The sequence below is a fragment of the Opisthorchis viverrini genome, assembly GCF_000715545.1.
Source record: "Opisthorchis viverrini unplaced genomic scaffold opera_v5_124, whole genome shotgun sequence".
In the NCBI taxonomy this organism is placed as follows: domain Eukaryota; kingdom Metazoa; phylum Platyhelminthes; class Trematoda; order Opisthorchiida; family Opisthorchiidae; genus Opisthorchis; species Opisthorchis viverrini.
In genome coordinates, this window is record NW_008751781.1 from 575,924 (window position 1) to 592,675 (window position 16,752).

At 43.8% G+C, this 16,752-nt stretch overlaps 1 protein-coding gene across 1 annotated transcript in view; it reads right to left on the reverse strand.

Annotated features, from left to right (window-relative positions):
* The window catches only part of T265_06174 (hypothetical protein), a gene marked incomplete at both ends in the record, with an annotated part of 59,078 nt that extends 46,504 nt beyond the window's left edge, over positions 1–12,574 (reverse strand). Inside the window, 5 exons of the mRNA XM_009171375.1 lie at positions 1,791–1,835; positions 2,914–2,958; positions 5,685–5,939; positions 9,206–9,273; positions 12,493–12,574. Coding sequence (XP_009169639.1) covers positions 1,791–1,835; positions 2,914–2,958; positions 5,685–5,939; positions 9,206–9,273; positions 12,493–12,574 — 495 coding nt within the window. The remainder of the gene's footprint in view (positions 1–1,790; positions 1,836–2,913; positions 2,959–5,684; positions 5,940–9,205; positions 9,274–12,492) is intronic.
* Between the last annotated feature and the right edge of the window lie 4,178 nt (positions 12,575–16,752).

Genomic DNA, 16,752 nt, shown 5'->3' on the forward strand with positions numbered 1-16,752 from the left:
GCAAGGGCTCAGAGATTAAGGTCGTGACCAGAAATCAACATCCGCACGGCAAGGCGCCATCAATATAGAACTTTACCAGCGTGAACGTTATGTTAAGTAGCGATTTACGTGGGCATCAAAGCTCATGTGATCAGCTGGTTAACTGACAGGACCACGTGACTCTTGCCTCCGGTGTAGGATTTAGCAAAACACGGGTTGATCTTGGGTCGGCAAATTTTGATTCTGACGGGTCGTGCCACATTCTCTCGGATTTGCGATATCCCATGTTAAATATAATATACATAATATGTATACATAATATATACCAAATATGTAATATCCTATTCGGAATTGCAGATACTGAAAAGGTCCCCTTTGCTAGAACTGTTTCGTTCTAAACTCTACACTGAGAGTCTTCTAAGTAACGCCATGCATTTGAAATGGATGAGAACTCAGACACTAAACACAATGGGACACAGAGCCCTTACCAAGGACCACTGGAAGAGCACAGACGACTGCGAATCATGTAACGTTTTGAACGGTTTTATGTATGCCTTCCAGTCATTCGGCTTTTGGTTAATGTCCTTGAGGACTGCTTTTCCTCATGTTACGCGTGTCACGCGAGTTAACCGCTACTTTACACCGCCGTCTCACCTTACCGTTCTGTACAGTATTTTCGGTGGACACCCGTTGTTGTCGGTACGGTTATAGGCCTGCAATACTATGGCAATATGGTACACCTCAATTCAGGAATACTTGAAATTCGGGGTAACTGTCTCACAAGCTAGCTTCTAAAGGCATATCAGAAGGGGACAATTTATGAAGTACCGCGAAACGGTCCCATTAAAGCTCTAAAACCACCCGGACGTTTTACCTCGGATTCGCTGTGACTGTGTGAATCGGACATCGACCGGAAGTCGGAAACATCAATACCATTTCAAATTGGTTCATCATCGCGCTGACAGTTCCTCTAACTGACTGGATAAAGGCTTTTGCCCACATCAAACTAGTAAAGCTGTGTTACTGGCTATTGCAATAATACACCAAACGTAACCATGTCAAACCTACAAAAACCGCGTAATTTGGGGACTAGACTCAGCAACATCTTCCTACATCGAATTCTGCTTCAGTCATGAATTGGGTGCGAATTTTCTTCAGAACTAATTCTGATTTATTGATACGACTTGAGTACTCTTCTAGGGTACTTGTTATGTTAATAGCAAAATGTATTAATTTGGATTTGGAATGTTGGAGTCATCCACTATTTCTTATATATCCTTATTGAATAGAGTCTCTGGCAAGGTCTTTCCGCTTATCAGTTCATCGGTTTACTTTGGTGACAAGGAGTCACGCTGATAGAAGGATTGTATTACCCGAGCTTTTGAGGGTCCCGTGCACAGAGAGCATCGCCTGAAGGTAGCTTACCAAGGCCGAAGAATTGGTAAACTGGTGAAATAGAGGGGGACTTGAGTGCTGGGGGGATGGCATGAACCGCAGAAAAACAAACACTCATAATGCACTCCCAACGGCGCACATACTGAAGTGAACCACTTTTTTCAGCGACATTATGAGTAGTCTGCTACGCCTAGACAACAAAGAATTGCGCTAGCTCGAAAATCGTACCAACTGCAACACGAGGTGGCCTGGTGCAGCACACTAAGTTCTGGCGGACCACCATAAGAGATAGATTTAACTGCATTCAGTTTGTTCTCAAGTCAAAATCGCATTCCTGTTCGGACGGGAGTATCTGTCATAGATGCAAATGTTACTTGAAGATCAGTATCAATAGAACTCTGAACACCAAAACCTACCAATCTTGCATGATGCTCTTTCTGTTCATCCAACGTGTTGTTCATCTAGAGATACAACATTGTATACACGGGCAGTTTTTTTAAAGCGAATCTCAGCCTAAAATACGGTGAAGATTAGGGCCGCAGTGAATGAAGCTCCTGTGTGGACGAAATACATTACTACTAAGGTTGTTGAAAACTCTCCGACAGCCGACGACCGTTTTCACTGTTACTTTTCGGGCACAGCAGTTAGGCGCAATCACTGAGTTTCCGTCAACCACATGTTCTATGTGAACCCAAACTGCACGAAACTCGACTTGTGCATTAATCTTCATACCAAATTTGGTTTAGACTGGAGGCTCGCCTGGAATTGAATCTTTCGTTTATGATGTTCTCAAGCAACTGAATGTGCTGCATCAGGCTGCCCCATTCTTCAGTTGGTACGATATCTGATATATCGCGATGCATCGTATAGACATAATACACTACTTATAAGCTTGCTGTAAACGCTTCGATAGCCTACGACCGGTAATGCCTTTCTTGGGGCTCATCACGTAGTTGCGGTTCCCGAGTTTCTGTCAAACTTATGAACACCCTTGGCGAGAGATTCAACTGGCTTCCAGGTGAGCTCCAGCTGGTATGCAAATTAGTGTATTTCGCCAAATGGTATACTTGGTTGACTTGTTTAAGGAAACTAGTCCTCATAAGTTTAGGAGTGGATTGGTGCAGAATATTCAGTTGCTTGAGAACACCATAAACCAGAGATTCAGCTGGGTTCTAACTGAGTCTCCCTTAATAATCAAAATAATATGCAGACGAGTGTATAAATCGAAGGGGAAATATTGTTTTCTGGTAGTAGAGAATGCTCGGGACAGGGAAGCTTTTGCAAATCTGGCATTTCCTGGCGACCCGGCGGGTCGGTATTCAGTCTCCACCCCTTCATCTTTCTCAAGGATCACATCAATTCATAGGAAAGCCCGACATTCATCGGAAAACACTGTCCACAAAATCTCCTTTGGTTAATACTCTTATGTTACCTAGAAGTATTGTTAGTGAATAGGGTGGAACAATGTAGCTTGCGACTCCAGTATCTACACCGTTTCCAACGTGAATGTCTCCTAGACTGTGAACAATACCTACTCACCAACAATTCGTAATGCTGTTTCTGTTGATCCAGTTCTTTTTTCAGCTGGAAACAATGGGAAAGTTAAGATGTATAGCGTCGGGCGGACTACGTTTCGCCTGCTGACAACCTCAAAAAATGTTTGCCCTACAAAACACTGCTGCAATACTGTGGTGGTAGACAGTGCGGACCAGGAAAGACGCTATGTAATGTGGCTCGACGCAAAGCTACTATTATCTTCCTGGTTTGACTACTGAGTATATAGGCCAAGGTGACTGTCACCTGTTCAGTGTGATTTCGCTAGGTAATCTGATTCTTCGGTATCCACCTCTGGGGCAATCACCTCCTCAGAACAAACCACTCCCAATTGGCTCTTTAGACGATTGTTTTATGGAACAGCAACTGTGGTGTTTCGAGTAAGCCGCTAGATAAACCTATGAGGTACAGTCCTTAACCTTTGAGTCAAATAGCCGGGTGTTTACCTCAGTGCCAACATCAAAGCTTCCTATCAAACAGTGAAGATCGAATGTATAGCGAGGGATGAGCCGATGTCACACAAGCGCTTATACGGTAACTGGGTTTTAGTGAGAACTAGCATGATATATGCCCCAGGCTTTCCATAGTATACTCTCAAGTACAAGCGGGTTCCTTCTGGAAGGTGATTTAAACCTCTCCAATGCAACAAACAGCGAAAGGTAGCAGCTGAGCAGCTTGAGAAATAGTCAACCTTATGAGGAACTCGTGACAACTGAGAACTAAGCTGTTACATAATTGAGTCGCTTGAATAGAGCGAGGGCTGACATATACTACCAAGTTGTTCAAGCTGAAGGCTTCTAAATGCTGTGTCGCTAACAGAGATGGTGAAACAGATGGTTGGCTACAACAGATATCCACAGTACTTGGTGTAGGACAGCTGGATATCGAAAAATGTTGACTCACCGTAACTCTTGTTTGAACAGTCTTCCTACTGTCCTGATGCAGTCGTCCTTTTGAGTCAACGCTACACGCTGGATTCACCGGACTGGAGTTTCGTCCTTATAAGTGGTGCATATCCTAAGACGTATCACCGGTTGAGCTCCGGACATGTGATATACGAGGCAAGCGTGTTTACACTACTTCACCAGCGAATGGCAGGACAGCCAAGAGACTCTTCAAACAAGACTACTGCGAATATGAATTCTATATATCCCACAACTAAATACAAAATAACCACGGATTATCTAGCATATGTCAAGCGTGCGTAGCACTACCTGACTGGGAATCCCAGATAGGCGGGTCAGAACCAGCACTTTTACTAAGTCATCATTGGAGGCGTCGGACAAATCAATCTTATTGCTCAAGTGTGATCATGCTCGGCTGTTCAAACGTGATGGTTTAGCTATGTTCAGAGGGTGCTAGTGTAATGGTGTGACGTCCGGCGCTTGCAAGTCAGACATTCGGAGTTAGAATCCTGGCACTGCTGATGAACTCTAGTAAGAGCGGAACTGGAATCCAGTGCTTTCCACTTTGGTGTGAACTCACTAGAACAAATTTGTCAGGGAAGTAGGAGAACTGTTCAAACCAGAATGGCGTGGACGCGAATTCAACAGATATCGGATATACAACCAAACTCAATAGGATAATCTAGAGTTGACGTAGTTGGCAATTTTGGAAAGCTTCCCGCCTTTATAACGGCAAGCGGAGGTCCAAAGAACCTTGGTTGCTAAGACTATCATACACCTTGGCACTATCAGGTGCACAACAGATTTTGAGGCCCTGAAAAAAAATGGCAAAACCGATACATGCAACGGTTAAAGCTAAATTCCACCAAATCTTAGATGCTTTGTATTCCGTCGGTGTCTAAAATACTCACTTGTATACAAATCTACCCTATGAACTAAGACGGCACATTATCTATGCACATTCTCAAGCCTCGGAGAATGAACGGAATTATCGTGAGCCTTGAGTACCTCTCCAAACCATATGGCTCAATTTTCTTAGGCCAGGACGACCAGGTCGGTGCTTAGAGTTCCTATTTGACACGTACTCATTTGGGCAGTTCTGCAAAACAACCAGCCTGAAATGTGATTACCTGACAGAATTATGTTCATCAGTACCTTAAGATTGAAGCGGGAATCAAAGTCCTTCTGCCTGTAAGATTCGATAGCCGCATTGGCACTATATTTCTGACCAAACTACACATTCTTTGCGATTACACGGGGGATAATTAAGCCATACAAAACTTTACCGTTTCGGAGGATGAAGAGTTTACCTGGTGGAGCAAATGTTTAGTGGAAGTGGGGAAAAATAGATTAAGCAATTTGGCCCCATAAATGTTTGGAAAAGTGGAGTACCGCAGCTGTAAATTGTAAGTTAATCTCAAGACTGGTAGGTGAGGTAACAAATACAATGTGAAAGGTTTCTTCAATAAAGAAAATGTTGTCCGATGTGTTGGGATGTTCGTCTCATTTTCCTTCTATGGCTGGGATTCGGAGCCTATCCCAGAGACCAAGAGCTATCGGTTTCTTGAAAGGTGTCCGTTTTACAGAGGTCCTGTATTTACTACGGCATTTTAGAAGACTGAGACACACTGACTAGAGTGTGAGGAGACTTCAGTCAATTGATAAAGTTCCATAAAAAAACAACAGGACAACAGAAATTATTCGGGATCCTTTTTGTGTCAATTGATGGATCGCATCCCTCTCGCTGATTTCCCGTTTCTTGTTTTACCGGTTTCAATGATAGTTCCACCCTCTCAGGCCGAAATCAACTAGGAATTCCTTATGGACCATGTAATCACTCTGAAAACTTACTCTCTCGTCGATTCCACCATCGTTGTTACCATTCCGGGGAACAGCTTTCCACTTAATAAGATCCTCAAGTTCATTTCTTCGCTTGTCCAGCTGTAGTTCAATGTTCTGCATCAATCGATTTCGAAACTGCTCCACCACCGCGGGATCATCTGCGGCTATTTCACTATCCAGCATGATCAGAGCTTCATCCTTTGCTCTCGCGTGTAATTCATTGAGCATTTGCAGTGTTCGCGCCTGTCCCATACAGTCGTAATCCTTGAAACCAAAATGAAGTACAATCTGGTTAATCTGCAAAGCAATCAGATCAGCTATAGTTTATGGAGAACAGTGATACACTTCTCCACGTGAAAACAAACTAATTTGTCACTGGCAGTCAGAAAGCCATCAGAACATTTCAAACATCACACTTTATTCTACCAACTTAGTGAGCCGAAACGTTTTGTGTCATATTTGACAATTGGGGATAGAAGGAGCGAGGTGGCTCAGTGGCTAGAGCGCGAATTTACTGACCGTGGGGTCCGTGGTTCGAGCCAGATCTATACATCTCGACTTCTGTCTAGTCTTGGACAACCTGGCAGTATCCCAACTCTCGTGCTTCCTTCGGATTGCAGGAGAGCTACGCATCGAAAGGGTGCTACAGATGAATGATGATTACTTTTATCGAGGATGGAATAGCCACCAACAGGTCCAGTATCCCAACCCTCGTGCTTCCTTCGGATTGCATGAGAGCTACGCATAGAAAGGGTGCTACAGCTGAACGACGATTAGTTTTATTGAGGATGGAATATCCACCAACAGGTCTACCAGTTTCACCTTCATCCAGACGAGATTAGACTCAGGTGTGTCGCTCACAGGTGTCTGGCACACGTCATTCAAGAAAGTAGATTTATCATGGCATAAGTGACATGGGGTTATAAATGTTGAATGAAGCTGACATTGGAATTTTCATCATTTTGATGAAACGAAATTTATGCCACAAATTTTTGCCAAACCAGCCCGTACGGTGAGCCATTCGTCTCGTTTTAAACTAAACTACGGTGTTTGGAATGAGCTTGTTAGCCGGGACAGGAAAAACGTACTCAAAGTGACACCCATCCTCTACTACGAGGAATCGAGTCCAATCCAATTCATATTCAATGCATCTTACAATGGGATCAGACCAGTTTAATTTGAACTCGAGGTGTAACATTCAAGTTCATTATTACACTAAAGTTACCTTACCACGTGAACATTGTGCAAAGTTCTTTCAAGAAGCTTCATTCTTCGGTTCAAATTTTCAAAAAAAAAATTTCACTCAAGGTCTTAGAATCAGTTTTTATGCGGTTCTACCCTGGCGATAAGAAACGCCATTAAAACCGATCGATTGACTGAATGAGAATCAAACACTTTGCAGGATTCGAAAATATGCTATGGTTATGGTGTCCAAGCGCGAAAATTCCGGCGATTCGTTTGTGTTCTCCACCACTTAATGAATTGTGCTCAAAATGTGTGGAAAAGCCTATCTGAACGGTCCACTTGGGGCTGACTCGCTGGTGTAAATTGGGGGAAATTTGTAGAAAGAATTCGCGACAGTATGTGGTAAGTGATAATCGCTCAGCTGTAACACCTTTCAGCTGCTATGTTACCTTAAGCATGAGAGCTGAGATACTGCCAACTCGCCCAAGCCTAGATGGAAGCAGTCGAGACGCCAGGGTTGGGTTCGAATGTGGAGCCTTCCAAACAGTATGTTCAAGCCTTAACCACTGAGGTCTCCGGAAACCGGTCCGGAAGATAAACATCAAAAAGGTCGCTTTCTACGCCAAAACATTCAACTAAAATCTTGTATCCGTATATTGTGGGACAGTCAAGGCAGTAGATTGATGTATGGCATTCCCTCTTCGATAGACAGCCTTCCAAAATGCAAGAACATCATTGAAAAGTTCTATAATAGGATAATCTACTGAATACGATAACAAGTATCCTTACGGTGGCCCAATCGCTCCTCCTTTAATGTCACACAAAATTGCCAGTTTGGTTTCTCGTAGCTTTACCACCTTACGGCTTAACGCCTTCGAGCAGAAAGGAGCAGTCAAGGAGCAGATCAAAACGAGAAGATCCCACCGATGGATGAATAGATAACGGAAGAAGACCACCACAACTGAGTGCGCGAATGAAAGCATTTTGCGAATTCTATCCGATTTGGGTTCAGACAGAACATAAGGTTGGGGGAAACTCGGTAATTGTGCAACCCTGATGAGCCGAAAGAGGAAGAGCGAAACCGTTCGTGAGCCACCAAAGAGTTTCCAGCATCATTTTGAGCAGCATTCCACGTTTAGATAACGGGAGTGTTCATAGTGGCATACAGCCCTACTGCGGCTATTCTGCTGTTAGTCATAAATACAACTAATACTGCATGAACTTCACCGAACCGCTCAGCGCCAATCAGCTGCACGCTCAGGAGTGGGAGAATTTAAACTGCTGGGCTCCTTTCAGATTAGATTCACTAATACATAACCCAACCAGGCGGGTCGATAGATGTGTGGAGTGAATGTGATCGTGTAACTTTGCTGCAGATGAACGTAGCCTGCCATTTGCTTCGTTTTCACCAAGAAGGTGGACATTAAGCTATCAAATCATTCTGTTTAAGCTACGTAAAACTTTGACAGACTATCTCGGTAGTAATGAAACCTATTCCTCGGACAGCTATGGTAACTGTTTTATAAGCAATGAGACAGAAAACCATAGTTGGAGTATAAATCTGTTGACGACTGTGTGTGAGAGTATTCTGTCTTCGGATAGACTGCTGTTGGGAAAATTACCTCAGTTTCCGAACCAATCTCATTGAAACAGACATTTTCTGTTCTGATGCGGACATTCTGGATAGATTAGGATAAAGGGATTGAGTTCCAACTTATTTGTGACACAGGTGTGTGTATCCTTAACCACAACGTGGATTGCACTGTGGTCGGCTTACACCCAATTTATGAACGTCCAGTTATCACTGCACCGGTGCATATGCATCATAATCAAATATACCCACTGCTGAAAGAACCCCCCACAGACAACTCAAGAGTATCACGGCTGTTCTCCCGTTGAATAAGACAGTCAGTCAAGAAAAACACCAACCGTCAGCATTTCAGACAGCAAAGTCAACATGGGCAATGGTAGCTCACTACCCAACGACATTCGCACTGCATCGGAATTTTGTCAATATCATCCCAGGCTGATGGATGGCTAGGATCCTCAAATAGGGTCTTTGGTTCAAAAGCCCCGGCACTCTGAAGAAGTTATATACCTTCTCAAGGAACAATTTTCGGTATACCCCAGTCCTTAATCTATGTATGTGTCAGGTCATCAAGACCGCGGATATCAGACCATCAGAATAAGGCACACACCAATAACACCGAAAACTGACATTGAACCTCTTCCAGCCAGTGCAATGACGGTTAGGCTAGCTAGTCGACAAACGGATTATTTACTCAAATAGTGTTCGAGTTATGACGCGAACGTCGATCGAACTGATACTTGGAGACAACACTCACCTTCTTCATGAGTTCAACGTAGTGGAGGAAACTCCGGACAAGTACCCTTTTAGCGTCCGTTGGATCATCTGTGAACACAGTTTAAGGGAAAATGTGATAGAAAACAAAAACACTGATCATTCCATTTATACAGTATCGACCTGAGCTTCTTCGCCTCAGTGGCAGCGTGAGATTCGAAAGCCTTGGTCACGCGTGTTGAGTGGTTCCTTGAGTGACGACACCTCAGAATGAGGTTCCACGCTTTGGGTGAGTTTTACATTCTTCTAAGCTACTTATGGATCGTCAGTAGGGTCGGTCAGTTAACGCCTCTGACCCTGTGATGTGAAACCCGTGACCGAAGGATGAACGGCGCTGGGAAGTCACACTGTTGATCAACCTCTCCGGGCAGAGTGGTTAAGGTGTAACGGTGAATACTACTGATGAAGCATGTGAGCAGTGTGTGGTGTTCACATAAATCCGCTTCGCGTCTACTGAAAAGTGAGATTTATTACGGAATTTGTGGAATCTCTTTGAGGCATCCGTTTATGTTTGTATGATAGTCAATGAGTATGCAGGAAGGTTCAGGAAGGCGCGTTCGGGAAGAAGACCGATACACAGTTTTTATAAACAAGATGCACATGAGAGTTTTGCTTCCCTATCTAATAGTCTGCACGTGTTCAGTTGGTGGTTTCCAAAAGATAACTCTGCAGCGAAAGCTTTCTTCCTATCACCGGTAGGTCACGGGTTCGAGACTCTGTCCTGGGGTTCCGTGAGATGTACAGTGCTCATTATCCCCAACATGAATGAAATAGCATGACAGCGCTTCACGGCTTTTTAACATAGGTTGACTTCACTTACAGTAAGAAATTTCCAGTTGAAACCTCTTAGCCTCGTTCATCCAAAAATTTGGCCGTCTAAGAGTTCAAAACAAGATCGACTCTATGACTAACGATAAATGGGTAATGGGGAGATAAAAGATGAATTGCACGGGAAATTTTTTGAGTATTTCTCATCGATTGAAGACAAGCACTAAGTCATGAAAAAAGTGATGAGCAAAGCCATGATTTTCTCCATTAAGATGCCTCACGATGTGAGGATTGTCCAGCTATTCCTCCTTCATGTTTCCACATCGTACACAGGTTGACAAAGTTCAGACCGTGCTAATCGATCGATGGAGCATTGGAACCCTGGTACGTTTTGTTTGTCCTATGTTTTCTGGTAGGGTGCTAATCGTCACAACTCGCGTTTTTGTGAACTACACACCTAAACACACCTCGTGTACGCTGATGAAAACAAACCAGCGACTAAATTCAGTCGTTAGACCAGGGCCTGTAATAATCGTTGGTTTGGCCTGAGTTCACTGGTGTGTATGGTCAGTCTAACCGAACAGTATACTAGAAAGGACCGAATACACTCGAAAATGGATTCCAAACACCCTTATCTGACTTTTTTTTATATTCTTTCTTCTTCGTGCTCATCGGGTAGTAATCAGGCTCAGTTCCCCAGTTTCCATCAACCTTGTGTTCTACTTGGAGCAGACAGATGCTAACTGAACGACGGATGATTAGGCTTCAGTTTAATGCTTACAGTGTTTGGAGTGTACAACAACCATCCCCAGTAAACAAACAAGGAGTGTGTATGTGTGACCACTGAGGGGATGAATGAACTGAAATTGGTCTAGGTTGTTAACAGAGTCACGAATAATCAGTTCATTTAGCCAGAAACAGAAAATTACGGAGCCAGCTGAAACTAGGTGTTCCACAGGGGCGATCAACAAACAAAGGTTGTCTTCTAGTCGGAGTAACAATGTTTTGTAATTGTGAAAAAAGTCACATAACCTCTCGAAGGCACGGTATCATCCATTTTTTGGTTACACTCCATCTGTCGAAGACCCAGAAGGATGAAACTGACAGTCGAATATCGAAAAGCTGTGTAATGTGAAGACAACCGAGCTGCTAATTTTAGAAATTAATTCATCCGAAACTAATAGAATTGGCTACGTGCTACATCCCTCCGAGGAACTTCTGTGTTCAGGATGACTGTTTGCACTTCGTAATAGGATTTTCGCACACGTCTACTCGTAAATTCAATCTTTTTTCAACCGATGTTTCAATGTATGACCGTACGACAGCGAGCCACAATAAGTCTTTCGTCCCTCCGAAAAAGGACCATCTGCCTAATGCATATGACAGACAGAGGTTTCCCGTAGCCGGAATAGAGGTACAAATTTTACTTTCATTATTGAAATCGGTTGTGCCCAGCTCCCACAGCTTGTATTGTCCTCACGAAGTGTGATGATTCGGTTAAAATTTTCAGTCTCAAACCATACCACAAGATGAAACAAATGAGGTACAGTCAACCGATATGAAGGCAAAGCAACTGGTTTTCGGTGAATGACATAATCGCAGTAGTGTTTTGTTAACGCTTGTTTAAAGTTCGTCATTCAAAATTCAGCGTGCCTCGAGCCCCATGCGTCTATTCCACAATTCATAGCCCACCATACAAGTGCAGCGTAAGTATAAACCTGAAAGATCAGTTTCTAAACCAGACGACCACTGTGATAGCGTTAAGATTTGTGAAACTTGGGATGGCAATGATACAATAGAAACAATTCGGTTTTCGAAGATTTACACAGATCCTAATCACTACAGCATTGGTCGTCAACTTCAGCTTAACCCTAAAAACATTGTGGGCCCCATTCTCAGCCGGTTAAACCTTAGGTTTGCCAATTAGTTTTAGTAATAATAGTTTAGTAATTCCCAAATACTCAGGCCGTTGAGGAGACGTAAATATACGAAATCCCAAGCAGCCTTATTCTGGTAAAGTCATGTGATGAACATGACATCAGATTAGTTGAATAATGACTCTGGAAGCTAAGGAAGACGGAAACCACGGTATTGAGACGAAATTCACATGAGTATTAATGAACAAACGAACAGAAAGCATGATCTCTCCGTCGACCGTTCACCTGGCATATCATGAAGTAAATCGCATTCCATTGCTTTCAGTAACGGAATGCTTGCGTGGCACAAACACGAGAGGGTGACTGAGTGTGCGATTCGAGTTGGGCCGCACGTGTCAGGTCAACTCTGTGGCTGATGAATTTTCATCCTGATTCTGTCGTCGTTTGGTAGCCTTTGCACGAATGGAAAATGAACTAGTAGTGATCACAGAAGGAGAATCGGTCGGTATCTGGTGTGCGATCAGTGTACTCTTACCCTATGAATAACTATCGATCATCATGCGCCTTAGCTTGTAAGTTGAAACAAAGGAATTGAAACTGGCACCTGAAAACTGGTCTGACTTACCGTGGCCCATTGTGCCCCGGTTGCTTGCACACGAGTCAACCAAGTGATCACGCCAATGGATGGAATCAACTAATCGCCACATGAAAACCTTCACAGACAGACTCGTTGAATGACGGACACGCTGTCAGTACTGGATTGGGTGTGCATGTCGCCATCGCTCTAAAGCGTGTGTATCGAAATCGCGCATCCGAATGCCGATTGGTCTGTTACAAGCCCTTAAGTTGATCTCAAGGCTATGGCGCCTCAGTTAAGCCTTTGAGACTTTTCTACACTGGAGTTGCAGAGCCTGTGTTTTGATGACTATGTAGTCTCATATATGCCGGTCGGTTGCAAGGGCGGCCAATTAGCCGGACAATTCTCTTAGCTGCAACACCTTTGAGTGGGGGTTGATAAAACTTTTTGCGCCAACATGTTGCACTTTGTTGCGTTTGTGCCCAAACCAAAAGCCATCTCCATCTACGTTCATATTTTTGCGACTCACCACATTTCAGTGTCAGTTGGAGAAAGCATACCTATGGCGAAAAAGTCTGGTGAAATAATTTCCCGGCATCGCTGAGCCCCGGGATGGCCTAAATGGGGCTCAAAAGTTTGGAATGGTACTCTGAACTCAATTGCCCGATTGCTCTAGACCATCAGGGACACGTCATAGATTTTGAAAATTTAATTTCATTGTGCGAATACCGAGTGCCGTTGCAAGGATTGCGTGACGTTCGAAACGGCTTCCTCGTAGTCATGCCGATCCTAACTTCTCCCTATGGTACAGGCTGTGAGAATCACCACCTGACCGCAACCTACTCAGAGCTGCCCGCCCCTTACATTCATTCTGAAAAGACCAGCGTACCGGTTAATCTGCCGCGGGATTTACTGTGGTGATTAATCGATCATAGACTTGTGGACTTGGGTGCTTTCTCACGTGCGCGTGAGGCTGAAATGGATGCTTGAACTTCCCGCTGCGCCTCGGGCTTCGGCGGATCGACACGTATGCTCACGTATCACCAGCACGTGAGGACGTCTAAAAGTACAATATTTTTTGTGGATTGGGTTACATTGGGTGACAGAACTCCAGACCCAACGATCATTTGAATATCCGATTAAAAAGTTTCGTCCTGGACCGAAAAATAGGCTATTGGTCAAACGCACAGAAACACCCCATCGATATTAGACCGTCTTTTGGTATTCTGACGCCTTGCGAATTATGAACCTTAAAAAGGCATAACCAAGTCCATCTTTGTGAACCGACGAATTTGATGAGCCGCCGAGTATAACTAGAGATTGATTTTCTCCACTCAAGTAACATTTCCAGACTGATGGGATGAATGCCCGCTTAGTTTGCAAATCAGTGGGGTACATTTGCCCCACCTAACCATCTAGCACTCATGTCCTTGAAGTGAATGTCTTCTCCTTAAGAGATGAAAGACTTGTCTTGATAGGAAATACTGCTGTTTTTCCGCAATAAACGCTCAAAACGACCTGTGGTTGAGCCTGGGTTTTGGTCACCAGTTTGACGATATTGGCAAAAGTATGCAGGTAATCTGCTGATTAGACAGAAACAATTGGTATACTTTTTCCCAGAGTTCTGGGTTTAGGCATTCGTTTTCCGTTGGACACTGAGAATGACGCAGTGGATGGCTGACAGTGGACAATGCCGAGCTGAAAAATGATCTCCGAGTCTAACGGCCACAGAGGTTACCAAAGAGGTCGCTTCCAATATCTACCAAGAATGAATCGCATTTCACAGTTTTGTAAAATTTCCTCTGAAACCAAACTTCCTCAACTATTGAAAAAAATGGTCGTATTTTCATATCAGGGTTCTGGCCACCACCCTGAAACTCCCCAGTTAAGAACCTTTGATTAGTCAGCTGTTCGCAGTCGGGGACAATTTCTAACTTTTCTTTGGCTTTATAGGCAAAATGTTCCACTGAACAGAGGACTGTTTGTCTAGTCAAGGGACCAAAAACCTTCCTGGAAGCTATTATGAACCCTCTGTGTTACGGCGTTTTCAAGTGATGATTTATCCCTTAATCCTTATGGAATTAATTGGATTCACAGATTTTCCGCATTCTTACTGTCTACAAAAGGCCATCATAAGATAAATCTGCACAGACTCAACCCAGTTGATCATACGGACACCCTGAACCTCAAAACCTGGAGCTTTGCGGTGCGCCCACGACAACAACTGGTCAACAACCCTATGAACACGGTTAGGTATTTCAAAGGGCCATGTCCCATCCAAACTTCATGAATCCCGAGACTAATTACATTTGGCACATTCATCCCATTGGAGATTAAGATGCAATTCTAATTCCCAAAAAACCAAACCACAGGCCAGAAATCCCGGAAGCATCTTATTCATAGATATTTGCCACCGTGTAGTTACCAAAATTCTTTAACAAGTTGATATCAGGTTAATATCAATAGCTTCTCAGACTCTGGTCCGAAATTTCCAACCAAGAATAAAGCAGACTAAGTACATATCGGCGCTGACAAATCTGTTTATAACTACGCAACTTTTTACAGAGTATCTTAGAGGAGGTGGTACCTTAAAATAGGGCACTAAAACCGGACAATTAGTGTTTTTTACATCGGCACGTACTATTCATTCTCTTCCATCAGTTTTTTGTGTTTCAGAAGTTTGTTGTACTTCGTTTTACTGAAAAATACTATAGCATAGCGAATATCAGCGTTTCCAAACGTCACTCGATAGTTTAATTGGCCTTCCCTCACTGGTCGCACGGCTGATCGAACAGAACTTGTACTATCTTGAAGGATACTACTCCTAAGTTTGCTGGAAAATCTTTGGCAGCTTAAAACCAAATTTGTGCTTCTTGGTGCTCATCAGGTAGACGCAGCCCCGAATGTGTTCTGACTGATTTTAGAGCATGCACTTCCTCTTGGCTGAATGACGTCTACTTTTCACTCCGTCGATCATTAGTTAGGACGCTCTCGGTTACCGATTGATTGGCGAGACAGCCCCCTGCAGGTAATGCATGCACTTCCTCTTGGCTGAATGACGTCCGCTTGTCACTCCGTCAATCATTAGTTAGGACGCTCTCGATTACCGATTGGTTGGCGAGACAGCCCCCTGCAGGTAACCACACTTTGGAACCAAAACTACAGAAAAACTGGGTAGGGTTCCGAAACAGATTGCCTCATTATTTTCTTTGTTCAGCACCATTCAGCCGAAAGAGGCCACAGATAGACTGTCGTTCTCCTGCGATCACTGACGTTAGGTAGCAATCCTTCACTCATTAGCGCAAGGCCAAGTTGCTTAGTGAAGGCCATCTCGTGGCTGAGTTTCATGTGACTGGCATTTGTCGTATGCCACATTCCTGTTCACATTGGATCAACTGCGGAACTTGTGTGCGCGGTTGTCTGAAACTATGCATCGATTTTTCGATTTCTACACCCTTTTTCAGCAGTATTGATCTGTTACCTTTGACAACTTGAAAACCACAATCTCGTGTGTGCTAGTGGCTCTCAGAAACAGTTCATCTTCAAATTTAGTGATCACCATGCTTGATTCGGTACGTCCTTTACTCTGGATGTCACAAGCTTGAAAGTGCTCGTTCGAACACGAACTTGCTGACTCAACTGAACCTATTGAAGTCAGATACAAGAAGGGATTTCGGTTACGCACCTTTTGGAGTTTGGTTTGATGTATGGAGTTTAATGTGAAACAGAAGTGGCCGAGTATCACGCAAAAGAGCTGAGCTGACTTGGATCGCGTACTAACTACAGGATCATGGTTACACTTGAAAGAGAAATTTCCTATTTCTAAAGGATCGGATAGTCCAGCAGATCACGTCATTCTCAGAATCACTTGGTCGAGATAGGACTGTAACAAACGAGACTTTGGTCGTCTTTTCAGAATGATTTTTCAGCTACTCAGCCAAATAGTGGGACGAGACATGCAATATATTATCGGGTACTCGGACACGTTTCAAACTATCAGCTAACAGGAGGCAACTGGGTTTCAATACTCTTGCAGTAATATAGCCCTTGGAGTTCGAGAAAAATACCCACTGGTTAAGGTGCGAATCTGCTGATCGGAAGGTCCATGGTTCGAACCCGATCCCAGCATTTGGACTATTCGTCCCTAGGCTTGGACAACCTTGCAGTACCTCACCCCCATGCTTTCTTCGGGTGACATGCTAGCTAAGCACTGAAAAGGTGTCCCAGACGAACGAGTGTTGTTATTAGTAGAATAGCCCTAACATTTCCCAAGGTAGTGCTCGCCCCACATACTCGATTGGCCAGAAT